The following is a 16,280-nucleotide window of genomic DNA, read 5'->3' on the forward strand; positions in this document are numbered from 1 at the left end:
GCCGCTGGCAGAGAGCCGGCTTAGCAGCACACCCCACTGCCCTCCCGTGTCCCCAGCCACACTCTGACCCTTCCCCTCACCTGTTTCCGGGGAGGACAACAATTCCATCTGGACTTTGGCTTTGGCATGCCTTTCCCAGCCCCTTCCAGCTCGTCCCATCCTGGTGGGTCAGGGATCCAGGGCTGGAGCTGCAGCCAGGCACCACCGGCCACTCCGAGCAGACTCCCGGTGCTCCCCGGGATCCAGCACTCACAGGATTGGCATAACACATCTGTCCTGTGCTGTAAATCCATGGAAAAGCCCCCTGGAGCCTGGCTGGCTCAGTCCTGCAGCTGCCTCAGGGGTCCAGGGCTGGGATCCCAAGCCTGAGCAGTAATCCTTGCTCCCAGCTCTACTCCTTTGGTGTTCTAGGGTCTAATCCCAGCTGGGCCCAAGCAGGATTCATTTGCCCTTTGGTTGTTTCCTCACAACCAGCTGCTGATTCCAGCACAGGCTGAGTCCGTGGCAAGGGCAGGAATATCCATCCCCTGGAGAGTGCCTGGGCATCCCTAGGGCTTCTGGGGCACTGGAATCTCCTCCAGCAGCCACCAGCACACAGGAACAAGCTGTTCCTTTCCCAGCTCATCCCAGTGGCACGCACACCATTTCCTTCCCTTTATCAGAGGAATTTGGAAATAGCCCTTTCCAGTGAGCCCTTTCTCACTGAATGGTGCTTTGAGTGTTACAAAGTTGATAAAAGGCCACAGAAAAGGAGGTCCAAGAAGAGAGTTCTGCTCCAAAGGAAGAGTTTTGCTCTAAGAGAAAAGGCCCCTCCAAGAGGAGGTCTCTGCTCTCCAGCAGTGTCTCCGTGTCCCCCTGTGTTGGCTGGGGACAGTTTTTGGTCTCAGAGTCCTGGGCAGTGCTAAGGGGAAAAAATCCGAAAATATTTAAGGGAAGAAAAACTAAGTAGAGAGCAATTCGGGAAAACCTGGCTGTGTCAGGCTGTTCCTCCCCGTGCCCCTGGAGCTGTGCCAAGGAGTGGCAGGGGGGTGGTGGCAGCAGTGACAGTGACAAGCTGGGCAGCTGCAGAGCGAGGAGGAGCAGCGGGATCGCCCTGAGAGCGCCATGAGGGGTTTCCAGAGGGGCTCCCAGCTCCTGGCAGCGGCACTCCGGATCAGCCGGGCACCCCGGGCACAGCTCCGCTCCCACCCCGCCGAGCACCCGCTCTCTCCCGGTGTGAGTATTCTGCGGGGCTGAAAACCCTCTGTGACAGGGCCAAATTGCTTTGGAAGGGGGTGGAAGCAAAAGGGAAGGGGGAGGAAAAGAAGGAATGTGCCCTCAGGCTCCAGCCCACACTCCCACGGTGTCCATGCCCTGCTCTCCCCCCGCCAATCCCCCTCTGGCTCCTGCTTCAGTTTGGTTTTGTCCTTTCAGTCCCTTTATTAACCTTTGAGGGTCCCTGCAGCCCAGGGCAAGGGGCAGCAGTGACACTGGTGGTCCCTCTGAGCCAGATCCAGACCTTGTCCCCCTATTGTGGGACAGTCACTCCAAAGGGGTGTCCCCACGGGACAGGAGCTTCTGTCACTGCAGAGCCCAAGGTCCCTCTGACAGTCCCCCTGTGGGGACAGTCCCCCCCAAACCAGACCCTCCCAGGCTGGGTAAAACAAGCTGGGAAAAACGAGCTTTCCCCCAAAATCCTGCCTGATTCCTCCTCCACCCCTTTATTTGGGGTTTTCCCTCTGCTGCCTTTCCAAGGTCTTCAAGAAAGGAGCTACAGGAGCCTGGAGAGGCTTTTTCCAGGCAAATAAATCAAAGGAAGGTGCCAGTGTGGGAGGTTAATGCTGTCCTGGTTGCACGGGCTGCAATTCCCATCCCAAAGTCACCTGAAAGTCAGGAACACTGCAGGCCCCGGCCACAGCCTCAAGGTCACGCAGTGCTCCAGTGTCCCAGAGGAACAAACCTGGAGAGCACCAGCTCCATCCACTGCCAGTGGGAGCAGCTCTGCTCCCCACACCTCCCTCCCCAGCCCCAGGGCAGGTGCCAAGGCCTGGGAAGAGCACAGGGAAGCCAGCTGGGCGTGGTGTTGGACGGCAGCAGTGCAGCCATTCCTGGAGCCCTGTGTGCCACGGCCGTGGCGCAGCCATGCCACTGACTCCTGCTCCTTGTCCTCCTCAGGAACAAGCCGTGGCCTTCACCCTGATGTTCTCGTCCTTCCTGCTGCCCACAGCCTGGGTCCTGAGCAACATCTACAACTACAGGAGCAGGCCCGAGTGAGGAGTGGCAGGAGCAGCCTGATCCCTGCTGAGAGCATCCCGAGGGAAGAGGCCACGGGACAGAGCCTCGCCGGGATGGAACCCCCTGAACCTGCTCATTAAAATCCACCTTTGCATTCAACAAGGGCTCACTGGGTTTGCTCCATCCTGTAGGGAAGGAACCAGATCTGTGCCCTCTGCCCTGATGGCAGCACTCCCTCAAGGGCTGCCAGCAGGTCCCAATGGGAAGGCACATTCCCTCTGGAGCCTCTAACACCTGCAGCACTGTGTGCACCCAGTCACCTCTCCCAGCATAAGGAAGGAAGACATTCCAAGGTAAATTTCCAGCAGGAAAACACTCCAAGGCTGGAAGTGACATTAAAAGGGTGCCACGGGCTGGGGGCTGCATGCCTGCCCAATCTCTGCCCTGCAGGAAGGGGCTCTCCACCCACCACGCCCCAAATTACCTGTGCCAGGGAAGCAGCCAACACATGGAAGGTTTGGGCAGTGAGGGGTACTTCCAGGTGTCTTGGAAAAGCCTCTGGAGCTGTCACGGTTCCACAGACCTGACCCTCATTCCCAGGAGCTGCTCAGAGCTTCACAGCCAAGAGAGTGCTCCCAACAGCACGGGAGCTGTTAGAATGTTCCTGGGAGAAGCTGGTACTGCTTCCCACACTGATATTCCAGGTTTGGGATGCTGATCTCAAGCAGCAGCAGCCCCACAACTCAGTGACTCCAGTGGAGTTTCCTTTATTCCCTGAAGTGTAGTGACAGCCCTGGGAATGAGGGTGAGATCTGACATGGCACTGGGAAGGAGACTGTGCTCCTTTAAGCCTTCTCCTGTCCTCAGTTATGAAATAAAGGGAATATTTTCCTGACTGGAACACCTACTTCTTCCACACACTCTCCTGAAGTCAGTAAATGTGGCACCAGGAGTGAGCCTTGGAAGACAGGATGCAGCAGGAATTGGGCAAGTCAAACCAAGTGGCTGGGCAGGGAAGAGGCAGGCACTGGGCACTGAACAATCCCCATCCAGGAGGGAATTTCAGCCAGAAGGGCCTGGAGAGCAGCAGGAGGAAGGTGAGCAGGTACAGACTCCAGCAATTCCATTTTGTCCTGTTTTGCAAAGTTTGTCTTCCTTGTGCGAGGCCTCTCTGCACCAGTCTGGCATCAGGCACATGCTCCCTTCTTTCTCTTGCTGGATTAACTCCCTCAGCCAAGGCAGGAAAAGCACAAAATTCCAGCAGTGCCATTTGCTAATGACACCAGAGAACCAAACTGGTGAGGAAAGCTCCTGAATCCCAGGAGTGGCAAGGCCTGATCATGGAAACAAATTTTTAAAGGAATCAGTAGCAGCTGAGCTGCCAGGGATGGAGATGACACAGAATTCCCAAAAAGGGAAGGCAGAGACGTTTATTCCGGCAATGCCACTGCAGCTCACCTGAGCACAAAGCATTGGTGAAAGACACCCACCCCCTCACGTGTACGGACACACCCACTAACCAGGAATCCCGGGAAAACCCTTGGATGGAGCTAACACTCCCTCTGCTGCAGATGTGGAGGGGTGGATGGAAGTAGGGTAAGGGGAGGAAGAGGATTTGGGGAAGATTTGGGGAATGCTGCCTCAGGCTGCTGCAGGGGCAGGGGGAGAGGGCAGCAGGACAGGCTGTGTCCCCTAAGGCCAAGACCCCTTGGATCCTGCACTAGGATCCCACCCTCCTGCAGCAGCTGGAGGCAGGAGGGATCAGGAGTGATCCATCCCCCCAGAGCCACTCCTGACAGCAGAGGGAAAGCTTGGCTCAAGCACCAAAGGGTCCCACAGCAAAAGGCCACGTGCTCCTGCTCGCCACATCCCAGGGTGCTCCTGCTCTGCCCACCCACCCCTCCAAGGACTCAGTACAGTCAGTGCTCTGAGTGCTGCTGGCCTCAGGAGCAGCAGGAATCACTCTTTCCTCTATGTCAGGATGTCGTGGGCTTGGTGTTCCACCAGCATCTCCATGCTCCGCACGTCCGTGCACCAGAACTCCAGGCGATCCTTCATCCCCTTGATCTGCAAGGCAAGGCCACAGGGACAGAGTGCCTCAGCTTCTGGGAATGCCCTCAGGCCCCTTCTCACACCTGAGAGCTCAAACCATCCCTCAGAGCCCCATTCACTGAGAAAGGGAGATGCCCCATCCCTGGAAGTGTTTCAGGCCAGGCTGGATGGGGCTTGAACAACCTGGTCTAGTGGAAGGTGTCCCTGCCCATGGATGGGCTTTAAGGTCCCTCCCAACCCAAACCATCACAGGATTCTGGGATACCAGGAAATGAACAAGGGTTAAACTGAAATGCACCAAAGGAACTGTCTGCAGCTGGAATTCCAGGCACTCATTTTTGGGTTTGAAAGTAAAGACACCTTGCACGGTCTCCTTAAGTGTAACAAGGATGAACTTGAGAAGCTCAACAGCTCCACTGGAAGCTCAACAGTCCATCCTGGACTTCTCTATTCCCAAGAGGAATGTGCCTCCTACATGCCCAAAACTCCCAGAGGTTGTTTCATGCATTTAGGAATGAGGCCTGGATCCTTCTGGAAAACACAGCCATGGCTTCTGTGTTCCATGGTGTTTGTGTGGCTTTCACAAGGGAGGTGCCAGCCCTGTCCTGTCCCACCTCCTGGAAGGTTTCTGGGTGAAACACCCCAGGGGCAAAGCCAACCCCAAGGAGGCTCATTCCCAAGCCATGACTCATCCCAGGTCACCTCACCCAGCCCAGCTGGAGCTGGTGGCCATTACCTGCTGCAGGTCCAGCACCCGTGGCTGCACCCACGTCATGTGCACCCTCTTGTCCACTTCATCAATGCTGCCCTTCACCAGCCCCACCGAGAGCGCCTTCATCACCAGCAGCTCCACCTGGGAACACAGATAATCCTGGGAAATGACCCAGATCGCCCCATTTTCCCCCTGAGATGAATAAAACTTGGCATCTTCACATGAGATCCCCTCAGAATCCAGGGCAGCAGCTCTCACAGCTGTCCCCTTTCAGGAGACAGAACCTCAGCAAAGAGGAGGAGTTCTCCCTAAAACTTTTCTCTAAAACCAGATTTTAGGGGTTTTTTAGTTCTTTTTCCCTTAAAAAAATTAGAGTTATTTTATTTTCTCTGAAATCCAAGGAAGAACAAGGCAATAGGAAAAAGCCAAAAGAGCCCAACTGTCCCCAAGCAGCAGATGGGAGCTGGTCTCTTCTCCCAGGGACCAAGTGACAGGACAAGAGGAAACAGCCTCAAGCTGCACCAGGGGAGGTTCAGGTTGAACATCAGAAAGAATTTCTCCATGGGAAGGGCTGCCAGGCATTGGAAGGGGCTGCCCAGGAAGGTGCTCAAGTCCCCATCCCTGGAGGTGTCCAAGGAATTACTGGATGTGGCACTCAGTGCTCTGGGCACAGGTTGGACTTGATGATCTCGGAGCTTTTTCCAGCCTAAATGATTCTGGGATGCTGTGTGGTCCATCTATCCAGGCACTCTGAGAGCTCCAGAACCTGGACATTACCAAGGGTGTCTAACCCCAAACTCACCTCATTGACAGTGACTTTGGCACTCTTGGCAATCTCCTCGAAGGTGAGCTGGCGGTGGTTGGCCGGGCGGGTGAAAGTCATCTGGATCCAGGGAACAAAACAAAAAAACAACCCCCAGAGGGTTTTAGGGATTCCCACAGCTCACAGAGCCTCCCCCAAACTGCCCTGCCCAGTCTCACTCTGCACTGGCAACTGCATTACTCATGTTTAAGCAAAGTAAGTCAAACAAGAATGTTTTACACTGGCATGGTGACAACGGAGCCTTGCAGTGACAGCAAGGGACTGTTTCAGGCTATCCATCAGGGAAAGGACCCTCAGTCCTTGGGAATCAAAGATGTTGAACTGTGTTCTTACAGTCTTATTTATCCTGGAACATACTGCAGACACCATCCCTGAAGGATTGCTCTCCCCCTCCTCCATATCACTGAATGAACATCTTCCACTATGCCAGGCTGCTCCAAGCTCTGTCCAACCTGGCCTTGGACATTTCCAGGGATGGGGCAGCCACAGCTTCTCTAGGCAACCTGTGCCAGGGCCTCAGCACCCCCACAGGGAAGAATTTCTTCTCAATATCCCACTTAACCTTCTATCAGAGAAGCCATTCCCCCTTGTCCTGGCACTCCATGCAAGAGCCCCCCTGGAGTTAGGGACAAGCAGCAAAGCACGAGGTGTTTTCCCTCATGGCACCTGCTTGGGGCTCCATCTACAGGCAAAATCCACACTGAACTTCCTGTATCCAGGAGTTCCTGCAGGTGGGTAACCAGACACACTGAGCACATCCCAGCTCACCTCCATGAGACACAACAGCTGGATCTTCTGAAGCAGGAGCGCTTCGTTGGCAGCCAGGTCAGGCTGTGAGGGGAGAGAAGGCACCAAATCAGGTCAGGATTACATTTTCTCCTCATCCTGGGGCAGAACACCTTTACATACAGAAATAAATCCCTAGGAGGGTTCATTTAGGGGGAAGGAGGCCGCCACAGCCCACCCACAAGCCAAGAACCATTCCAGAAAACAATCCAAGTGCCAGTGAGCTCACAAATCCACTGCTAAGCCAGTGATTCCTGCTGTAGACAGTGCAGGTAACATCCAACATCACCGTTTCCCCACCACACTTCCCAGAACAGGAGGGAAAACCACTGCTTTCCATGGGAAGCACTCCAGAGGGAAGCCAAAAGAAAAGTAATTATGTGTATCCAGATGGAATAACCACTCCTAGGCTCCGATCAGAATTGTACCAGTCCTTCAGAGCCAGCAATGAGGCAAAGCTGATTAAGAAAAGTCCACAGACTCCAAGTGTCAGGTGGAACAGTCCCAGAGCCCTCACCTGCTGCCCCCAGGCCGACTTGAGGGCCTGGAAGGTCTCCACGTTGCCGCTGTTGAAGGCGAAGAGGGTGTCAATGAGCCACTGCCGGTCCGTGCTGCGCAGGGACTCCAGCACGGGGTGCATCAGCTGCAGGGAAAGGCAGGAAGCTGTCAGCAGGGGAACACCAGCTCCTGGGGCTCCAGGGATGAAGGGATGTGGCAGCACTCACCAGCTCCCCAAAGTTGTAGACACCTTCTCCCAGCAGCCCGGCCAGCCCCAGAGTGAAGGCTCTCTCCTGCTGCTCTGATACTGGGAAAAAAAACAAAACAAAAAATAATTTGGATGAAAAAGATACCCAAACCAAAACCACTACAGATAAAAAAATACCCTAACAAAAAATAATTGGGATGGGAAAAATACAAAGCCTAAAATAATTTGGATAAAGCACCACTTAAAGCTCCATCAAGCCCTCCCTCACCTACATTAAACTATTCCCAGCCCTCATCTTTCTCCACAGCATCTGAAATTCAGGAGCCTGCAGCAACCACAGCACAAAAGGGCTGCTTTTTGAATCAAGAGTAAAGATTTTTGGGAATTGGAACAAACTTGTCCTTCTGGCAGGAGCATTCCCCCTTTTCCCCAAGTGCAATTCAGGAGCAGGTCCTCGAGGGTCACTCCTCAGTCCAGCCACACCTCGGATCCACCACAGCACAGCCAAAATGACACAGAGGGAAAACCCCAGCCAGGGCACTTATTTGGGCTGGGGGGATGAGGCAGAGCATGGAAGGTGGGATTTCCCCTGCGGAGGAGTTACCTGGCAGGTCCTTGACCTCGATGCAGCCCAGGAAGCGCAGCGCATCCTTGTAGTAGGCGGCGTGGTTGCCCACGGTCTGGTAGTACTTGCTGGAGAGGTCGTAGAAGCGGCTGTGCACTGATGTCACCCCAGGGAGGGTGTTCAGCATCTCCTCCACCTCCTCAATGGTCTCCTGGGAAGGACAAGACCTGGCTCTTACAGCTCCCAGCTCTGAGGCTGGCGGCCTTCCCAAGGGATCCCTGGTGACATCCCAGGCAAAGCCACCATCGCTCACACACCCTTCCCTGCGGGGGTGCTGAGGCCCTGGCACAGGGTGCCCAGAGAAGCTGTGGCTGATCCACCCCTGGAAGTGTCCAAGGCCAGGGTGGAGCAAGCTGGGATAGTGGAAGGTGTCCCTGCCCATGACTGCATGATCTTCAAGATCCTTTCCAACCCAAACCAATCCCTCTGCATTTGCCTTGAGAGAACCAAAGCCACCCTGCCTGAAAAACATCATTTTGGGTTTAAAAGACGGTTTTAAAACCAGCCAAGGATGACAAACCCCATGTGCTTCACTCAGGCAACACCACCACAGGTCACCGTGAGCAGCTCCCATGTCCTGGTGAGCTCACAAGCCCCTCAGGGCTGGGAGCTGGGATAACCAAGGAATGTCACAGCATCCCAAAACTCCCCATCCCAGGCCACCCCTCACCTTGGTGACCTGCAGGTCCCCGATGTTGAGCTTGAGGGCCCCGATGGCTGTTTTGCACAGGATCACGGCCTCGTCGCTGCTCTTCACCTGCAGGGACACAGGGACCTGTTCAGAGTGTCACCTGCAGCCAAGTGTGCTCCAGGGGCTGCATAAATGTCACTTGTGACCATATTCCTGCATTCAAATCCCCGTGGAAAGGTGTTGCTCTCCAGCACAGGTGACACACATGCCAGTGACTCTTGGCCTGCTATGCCAAGAGTCACTGGCATGTTACAAGAGCAACTTCCAACATACCTTTTCCCGGGTCTTCTCCAGAAAAGTCAGGGCCACATTGGGATCTGGAGTAGAGGGAAAACAGATTTAAATGAGCAGCTCTCATGGAGCTAAACCTCACCTACCAAGCCACCTTTGACAGGATTCCTGATGGCTGGAATATGGGTTTTCCATGGTGTACCCTCAGCCTGCAGCAGCTGCTGCCAGGTAAGCTGGGCTTTTCCCCACCAACCCCCTCTCCAGGGAAGCTGTGGACTTCCTACTCCAGGAATCAACAACAACTTAAGCTTTCTAAGCCAGCACTTTCCCTTCCCAACACAGCAGAAGCACAACAACTTCCCATCCAAGACTGACCCATCCCCGGCCACCTTCCAGAGGTCACAACAGGACAGGGAAGGGGGGAGGACACGCACCTGTCATCTGCCGGACCACGTGCAGGATAATCTCCACCAGGGACAGGGGGTTCACCCTGCAGGGAGCAGCTCAGAGTCAGCACGGTTCCCCTAAGCCCCCCAAGTGACCCCCAAGCCCCCCCAGGTGGCCCCCAGTGACTCACCTGTGCTCAAACTCGCTGATGAAGTTCTCGTAGAGCTGCGGGGACAAGGACAGGGACACTCAGGGCAAAGGACACCCCGGTTCAGAGCTCCTCACCATTATTTCCTCTCTATTCCAGCTCATTTGAACATTCCTGGAAGTGCTGGACAGGGCTCTGAGCCAGCTGGGCTACTGGAAGGTGTCCCTTCCAGGGAGGGTGGAATATGATGATCCTTGAGGTCTCTTCCAACCCACACCATTCAAATCCCTCAATCCTAGGATTTCTCCAGAAAATCGTGCATCTCATACAGAAATTCCAGCACTGCTTAGACCTCAGAACTGCTCATTTTATCTAATTCTATCCCCATAGGTTTCTTCCAGTGAACACCAATCCTGCACTTGCAAACCTCTTGCTAAAATATGGAATGAAAAAAAATCTCCCTGCAACTCCCAAAAATAAAATTTTAGGTGAGTGAGATAAATAATCACTTTGAAGCTTCTGAACCCAAGACATCTAACTTTTGTAGAATTTCCACACAGTCACCAGGGCAAACACCCCAGGAGCTGAACCCACCCAGGTCAGTAACTCTCCAAGAGAATTAGGAAAGAGAGAAGCCGCAGACTGAGTTTTTCCTGGTACAAAAAGCCAGGAAAGCTGGGAAGAGTCCGCTCACCTTGATGAGCCCATCTCCCTGGGCGAAGCAGGGGTCCTGCACGAAGTCCAGCACCTGCAGAGTGAGCTGGTGCCACAGCCTGGGGACACAGAACAGCCCCGTGAGCCCAACGCCGCCGAACCGTGCCACATCCCGGACCGTGCCGAGCAGGGACCAACGAGGGCGCGGATCGGGGGCGAACCGGGGGCTGGGACCCCCTGGCAGGGGCAAACACCGCCGGAGTCACCTCTCGGGCGACTACCGAGGCGGCTAAAGGTACGCGAGTCCCGCCGGGCCCCGCCAGGGCTCCTCAGCCGAAGGGAGGAGGGCAGCGGGACCCGGGGCGGGCGATCCCCCCGCACCCCGTCCCGGCTCACTTCTTGTTGTAGAGCTCCTCGAGGCGGTGCCACACGGCGGCCTGGCCCGGCCCCGCGCTCTGGCTCTGCTGCAGGAATCCCGGCACGTCCTTCATGGCGGCGGCGGCGGCGGGGTCCGGACGGAGCCGGAGCCGGGGCCGGGACGGGGCCGGACGGGAGCGGAGCGAGGAGGCCGCGCCGTCCCCGCCGTGCGCACTCACTTCCGGCCGCGCGGGGCACGCCGGGTACCGTAGCGCCCCGGGCCCGCCGCCGCCGCGCGCTCGCTCCGCGCCGCCCCCGCCGCGCCCCGCGGTCGTCACGGCAACGGCGCCGCGCCGCCGACCCCCGGGCCTTCCCCCGCCGTCGCCGACCCCCGGGCCTTCCCCCGCCGCCTCTCCCCGCGCCCGCCCTGCCGGAACGACCCCGGGCGGGGTGAGCGGCGGCGGGCGGCGGGAGTGCGGGCGCGCGCGCTCGCGTCAGTGCGGTAGCGGCGATGGAGCGCGGGGCGCGGGCGCTGCTGGCGGCCGGTGAGCGCCGGGGCCGGGGGGAGCCCCGGGACCCCCGGGCCGGCCCCAGCACCGCTCTGCTCTCTTGCAGCCTGGAGGAGCCTGTGGGAGCGCGGGCCCTGCCATGGCGGCAGCGCGGTACGGGCCGCCCGGTGCGGCGGGGACGGGAAGGGGCTGGCCGGCGGCAGAGCCGGGAGGTAGGTGGGGAATGCCCGGCTGGGGGCTGGAGCAGCCCTGCGGGAACGGGAGCACGGGAATCGGTGCTGGGATGGGATGTGCTCCCGTGATGGAAGGTGTCCCGTCCCCTTCTAAGCAGGGACATCACTCTGGGAGCCAGGGCTGGCCTGGGAGCCCGGAGAGCGGGGATCTGCCAGGGAAAGCTCAGTGGTTTTCCAAGAATGTGAGTTCAGCTTCCCGGGAGCCCGGCCTGACAGGGCAGAGCCGTATCCTTGTGACAGCAGGGAAAGGTAGTGTGTTCTCACATCCCTGGGAAAGCAGAGCCACATCCCTGTGACAGCAGGGTAAGGCAGGGTCGCATCCCTGGGAAAGCAGAGCCACATCCCTGTGATAGCAGGGAAAGGCAATGCAGGGCACCTCGCTAGGAAGTCAGTGTCACACATCCCAGGAAAGGCAGTGTTACATCCCTTGGAAGGCAGAGCCACGTCCCTGTGACAGCAGGCTAAGGCAGTGCAATGTCACATCTCCGGGAGAGCAATGTCATGTCCCTGCAAAGGAACTGTCACATCCCAAGGACGGCAGAGCTGACCACCCTGGGGCCTGGAAACACTTCCAGCTCTGTCCTTGCTCCTCGGGCTTGCCAAGCTCTCCTGGCTCTCTCCATGCCTGCTCTGGACTGTGCACAATGCCTTGCCCCAGCAGCACTAATTTTCTGGGAGAAGCTGTTCCCTGCTGATAATGACTGTTCCCGAACTGCTAATGACTGTTCCCAGATGATAATGGCTGTTCCCAGCCCAGCTGGGCACAGGGCTGTGATTCCTTTGGACAAGGACACACGGAGCCCAAGGGGAGAACAGGGACATGACAGTGTCTGTGCTCACCTGGGCAAGGTGACACATCACCCTGAGAGAAACCTGTTGATCTCAGCACACAGCAGGGTCTCCTGGATCCCAGAGGGGTGTAAATCAACACTGAGACTGGTGATTCCCAGTGGGTCCAGCCTTGTGTCCATCCCTGTCCAAAAAACCCCTCACAGGAATACTGGTGATTTGGTATTTTAGATCCACATAAGGAATTGCTGAGGGATGTGTCTGCTCCATGGTTTGGGTCTAACAGCCAAGCTTTCTCCTAGTAAAGCCCAAGCACAATCCTGCCCAGAGAAGAGCTTTCTGTGGAATTTTGGGGTGATTTTCTCCCCTCGAGCCAAAGTCACTGTCAGTTCTCTCAGTGCTGTGCTTCCCCCTGTGCCGAGCAGGATCCAAGGCTCCAGGCCCTTCTGTGTGAGCGCAGCTGCCAGAGCCATTTTGGGCAGGTGGGGAGGTGACAAGGGGAAGGAGAAGATCACCTTGAAGGACGTGGCCGAGCTGCTCCGGAAGAAGGAGTGTCGGCGTGTGGTGGTGATGGCCGGCGCCGGGATCAGCACGCCCAGTGGCATCCCGGACTTCAGGTGACGCCTCTGTGTCCTTGGAGGGCTGATGTCTTGTTCATGGAAAGGGTGATTAAACATTGGATGGGGCTGCCCAGGGAGGTGCTGGAATCACCATCCCTGGAGGTGTCCGGACGTGGCACGCATGTGGACGTGGCACTCATGTGGACATGGCACTCATGCTCTTGTTGACAAGGTGATGATGCATCACAGACTGGACAGGCTGATGCTCTTGGAGGTCTCTTCCAGCCTCATTGATCCTGGGATTCTGTCTCCAGCCCAGGTCCCACTGCAGCCCCTCTCAGCTGCCCCCTGTCCCTGCAGGTCCCCTGGGAGCGGCCTGTACAGCAACCTGGAGCAGTACGACATCCCCTACCCCGAGGCCATCTTTGAGCTGGGGTATTTCTTCGTCAACCCCAAGCCCTTCTTCACCCTGGCCAAGGAGCTCTATCCCGGCAACTACCGCCCCAATTCCGCCCACTATTTCCTCCGGCTGCTGCACGACAAGGGGCTGCTCCTGCGCCTCTACACCCAGAACATCGACGGGCTGGAGAGAGGTGAGCTCCCTCTTCCCATCTCCAGCAGCAGCACCAGGAGCTGAGGGGAGAAGCACGATTGGGGAGATGCACATAGGGAGGCTCAGTCCTTTCCCACACACTGTATTCCAGTGGCTGGGATCCCTCCTGACAGGCTGGTGGAAGCCCATGGCACCTTTGCCACTGCCACCTGTACGGTGTGTCAGAGGAACTTCCCCGGAGAGGACTTCAGGGTGAGTGGGCCCAGCCGGGCATCAACACAATTAATTATTACAGCAATGACAGGTCCAAACCTGTTCTTTTGCCCTCGGGGACAAGAGGTTTATGGAAGGGACCAGGTTTGGGATTGGGCATTGCTCTGAGGACACGTGGTGGTTCTGAACCCCTGTGATAGGCAGGTTTGTGGCCTCTCCTTTCAGGGGATCAGGGTCCCTGTGACAGGCAGTTTTGGGGTCTCTCCCTTCAGGGAGATGTCATGGGGGACAGGATCCCTCGCTGCCCTGTGTGCACCGGAGTTGTCAAGCCTGACATCGTGTTCTTTGGCGAGCAGCTCCCACAGCGCTTCCTCCTGCACCTCACAGACTTCCCCATGGCAGACCTGCTCTTCGTCATTGGGACATCCCTGGAGGTCTGGCAGTAAGGGAAACCCCTGGGAAAAACTCACATGGAAAACAGGGCCTGAAGGGACTCCAGAGGGGAGGGAGGGCTTAGAGAAGGCGAGAAAATGGGTTAGGGAGGTGAGATTTGAGGTGGAGGGTAAGAAATAGGGTGGAGGTGCTCTGAGAGACCCTCTGGAAAGCAGGTGAGCGCCTGGAGAGCTGAGGAAAGGCCACCAGGAAACTGGTGACACTGTGACCTGTTCAGAGCCAGGGTGGCTGAGCGGTTCCAAGCCCAGAGTGCCGGGAACTGGTGCCCCTGTCAGGGTGACTGTTCCTGTGCCCCCTGGGTTCCCCCTCAGGTGGAGCCCTTTGCCAGCCTGGCCGGGGCCGTGCGCAGCTCCGTGCCGCGGGTGCTCATCAACCGGGAGCTGGTGGGCCCCTTCGCGTGGCAGCAGCGCCACAACGACGTGGCCCAGCTCGGGGACGTGGTCGGCGGTGTTGAGAAGCTGGTGGAGCTGCTGGGCTGGAACGAGGAGATGCAAACGCTGATCCAGAAGGAGAAAGAGAAGGTGGGAAGAGGCTCAGACCCCCAGCTCCCCCCTCAGTCCCTGCATTCCCTGTGCTGGAGTTATGCATGGGAGTGGGTTTGTGCTTGCACAATCAGTAGCCAGGGCAGAGCGCTGTGGGCTGAATGTGTCTGTGGGAAGATATGGATCTGCCAGTCCCAGATAGGAATATGGAAAAGGACAGGATTTGGGCTGAAAGCAGTGACCCTCTGGGGACTAAGAAGCTTCCAGTTACATCACCTGGTGTGTGATTTGTTCTCAGACAAACCCTGGAGCTGTAGCTGGAAGTGGAGATGCCAGGGGGTGGGAGTAACCAGACAGGAAATGCCCTTGGCCAGCAGTGCTGGGCTGTGAGGCAGCAGAGCCTCAACACAGAACTGGGATGTTCCACAGGGAGCACTTCCCTCAGCTGTGAGGGGCTGGAAACTCTCACCTCTACAGTCCCTTCATGGCTGTGCTTCCACTTCCAGAGGTTCCTCTGGAGCAATAAGCTGTAGGAGAGAGGGAAGGGAGGCTCCAGTTGTGCTGAGACCCAACCAGTGCTGCTGTGGCCAGACAGGGAGTGGGGTTCCTGCTCCAGCACCACTTGGCAGAGATGAATCCTTAAATCAACTTTTTTTCCCACCATTCTCACATCTGTAACCTTCTGGGATCTTCAGGAATGAGAAATTGCAGGGGAACAAGTTCATAATTACTCGGAGCTCAGTGCTGATGTTAATTACTACATTCCTTTAGACCACTGGGAGGTTTTTCCCACATTTGACATCAAACACAGCTGGTATTTTTTAGGCATACATTGTCCAAACGTGACTTCATAAAATCTGGCTTCAAGATTCCAGTTGTAACATCCAGGTTGTTCTTACTTCCCTCAGATTTTGCAGCAGGAATGAGTAGGAATTCTTAGCCTTTTTGCCAGGTTTTTGATTTTTCAGTACCAACATTTTGGGTACCAGCCAGCCCTTGGCTTGATGCTTGTGCTGCTCTGAATCCCTGAGGGATAATGCTGATAATGCTGATGCAACAGTGATGGAGGAAAACCAGTTGCTTGGAGCAACCTGGACTGGTGGAAAGTGTCCCTGTCCATGGCCAGGAGTGGGACTGGATGAGCTTTAGGGTCCGGTCCAAGCCAAACCATCCTGGGATTCCAGGATTCTGTGGGGATGGTGCTGGAATGTTGGATGCTCTCTGGCAAGCACTGTGGTCTCTGTTTCCAGCTGGATGCCAAGGACAAGTAGGAGGGTGCTTCTGTCACCCCTCAGCACATCACTTGAGGACATCCTGCCATGAGTGTCACCAGCAAGTGTCCGAGGGCCTGGGGACTCGTGCCAGCACATCCTACGAGCTCTGGGGCTGTAGTTGGCTGTTTGGATCTTTCTCCTTTCAAGCCATCCATGCCACAGCCCCTCAGAGGCACTGGTTCCACGGAGCAGGAGCTGGAATGCCATGAAGGTCAGGGCAGGACAGCCTGGAGAGTGTTTTCCAACTCCCACTGGGCTGAGCATCCAGTTCCTGTCACAGCTCCTCCCCAGCCACTGTTCCCTTGGCTGTGATCCTCAGCTGCTGCAGGCTGTGTTTAGTCTTCCATAAAATCTCTGCTAATCAGGGGACAAGCCAGGGCTGGGGGGGCTGCCCCCCATTCCCATTCCAGCTCAAGCTGCTGGGGAAATTTTGAATCACTGGAGTGTTAATTATTTAATAATAAAGAGACAATTTGTTTCTGGATGTCACCTGAGGGGTTTTCTGTAAAGTCACATCCATCCCCACCACTGTTTCTTTCACCTGCTTTTTGGTACCTTTTTCCCCTCACACAAGTGCCTTTTCCTGCTGTAGATGCCATCCTGGGGGGTGGCAGTGTCACAGGGCTGCAGCCACGTCCTGCTCTGTCCCACACCTGCCACAACACAATGCAGAGCCTTGTGGCACATCCACACTGGAAATGGTGGGACTTAGCTGCTGCCTCCAAAATAGAGTTCCATGATTCTATGAACACCTCCTCCCAAAACACCCAGTGCCAAGCTCAGCCCCTGCTCCAGGGCATTCCAGGCCAGGCTTGGCAGCTGTTCTTA

At 56.5% G+C, this 16,280-nt stretch overlaps 2 protein-coding genes and 1 long non-coding RNA gene across 11 annotated transcripts; 2 read left to right on the forward strand and 1 right to left on the reverse strand.

Moving 5' to 3' along the window:
* Positions 1–332: 332 nt before the first annotated feature.
* Positions 333–2,376, forward strand: LOC132328643 (uncharacterized). Its single transcript, XR_009486822.1, has 2 exons — positions 333–1,215; positions 2,155–2,376. It is a non-coding gene; the product is annotated as an uncharacterized LOC132328643 (long non-coding RNA).
* Positions 2,377–3,618: 1,242 nt separating this feature from the next.
* PSMD13 (proteasome 26S subunit, non-ATPase 13) lies at positions 3,619–10,623 on the reverse strand. Its single transcript, XM_059848646.1, has 13 exons — positions 10,426–10,623; positions 10,070–10,148; positions 9,418–9,452; positions 9,275–9,330; positions 8,883–8,926; positions 8,589–8,675; positions 7,898–8,069; positions 7,313–7,392; positions 7,105–7,230; positions 6,570–6,632; positions 5,781–5,861; positions 5,003–5,119; positions 3,619–4,281 (listed from the first exon to the last, which is right to left on the reverse strand). The coding sequence occupies exons 1-13, from the start codon at positions 10,518–10,520 to the stop codon at positions 4,186–4,188; spliced, it is 1,131 nt and encodes a 376-aa protein (XP_059704629.1). The 5' UTR covers positions 10,521–10,623; the 3' UTR covers positions 3,619–4,185.
* Positions 10,624–10,841: 218 nt separating this feature from the next.
* On the forward strand, positions 10,842–15,941 carry SIRT3 (sirtuin 3). 9 transcript variants are annotated; one of them, XR_009486823.1, is made up of 8 exons: positions 10,842–10,931; positions 11,002–11,107; positions 12,343–12,534; positions 12,838–13,070; positions 13,182–13,282; positions 13,469–13,685; positions 14,008–14,217; positions 15,429–15,941. XR_009486823.1 is itself a non-coding variant. In XM_059848647.1 (8 exons), the coding sequence occupies exons 1-7, from the start codon at positions 10,898–10,900 to the stop codon at positions 14,195–14,197; spliced, it is 1,065 nt and encodes a 354-aa protein (XP_059704630.1). In that variant the 5' UTR covers positions 10,848–10,897; the 3' UTR covers positions 14,198–14,217; positions 15,429–15,941. The 9 variants fall into 9 exon arrangements, 8 of the variants coding, with proteins under 8 accessions (XP_059704630.1, XP_059704633.1, XP_059704632.1 ...); XM_059848647.1 differs by having other exon boundaries at positions 10,848–10,931; positions 13,469–13,677; XM_059848650.1 differs by having other exon boundaries at positions 10,850–10,931; positions 13,204–13,282; positions 13,516–13,677.
* Positions 15,942–16,280: the final 339 nt, after the last annotated feature.

This window comes from Haemorhous mexicanus, chromosome 6, assembly GCF_027477595.1.
Source record: "Haemorhous mexicanus isolate bHaeMex1 chromosome 6, bHaeMex1.pri, whole genome shotgun sequence".
Taxonomy (NCBI): Eukaryota; Metazoa; Chordata; class Aves; order Passeriformes; family Fringillidae; genus Haemorhous; species Haemorhous mexicanus.

Excerpts from the sequence above, each read along its gene's own strand:
- PSMD13 (XM_059848646.1), bottom strand. The coding sequence starts at position 10,520 with ATGAAGGACGTGCCGGGATTCCTGCAGCAGAGCCAGAGCGCGGGGCCG. Across the intron at positions 9,331-9,417 it reads ATCAGCGAGTTTGAGCACAG|GGTGAACCCCCTGTCCCTGG; the intron begins GTGAGTCACTGG and ends TGCTCCCTGCAG. Across the intron at positions 5,120-5,780 it reads CCAAAGTCACTGTCAATGAG|GTGGAGCTGCTGGTGATGAA; the intron begins GTGAGTTTGGGG and ends CTGTGTTCCCAG.
- SIRT3 (XM_059848647.1), top strand. The coding sequence starts at position 10,898 with ATGGAGCGCGGGGCGCGGGCGCTGCTGGCGGCCG. Across the intron at positions 13,283-13,468 it reads TCCCCGGAGAGGACTTCAGG|GGGATCAGGGTCCCTGTGAC; the intron begins GTGAGTGGGCCC and ends CTCTCCTTTCAG. Across the intron at positions 13,678-14,007 it reads TCATTGGGACATCCCTGGAG|GTGGAGCCCTTTGCCAGCCT; the intron begins GTCTGGCAGTAA and ends GTTCCCCCTCAG.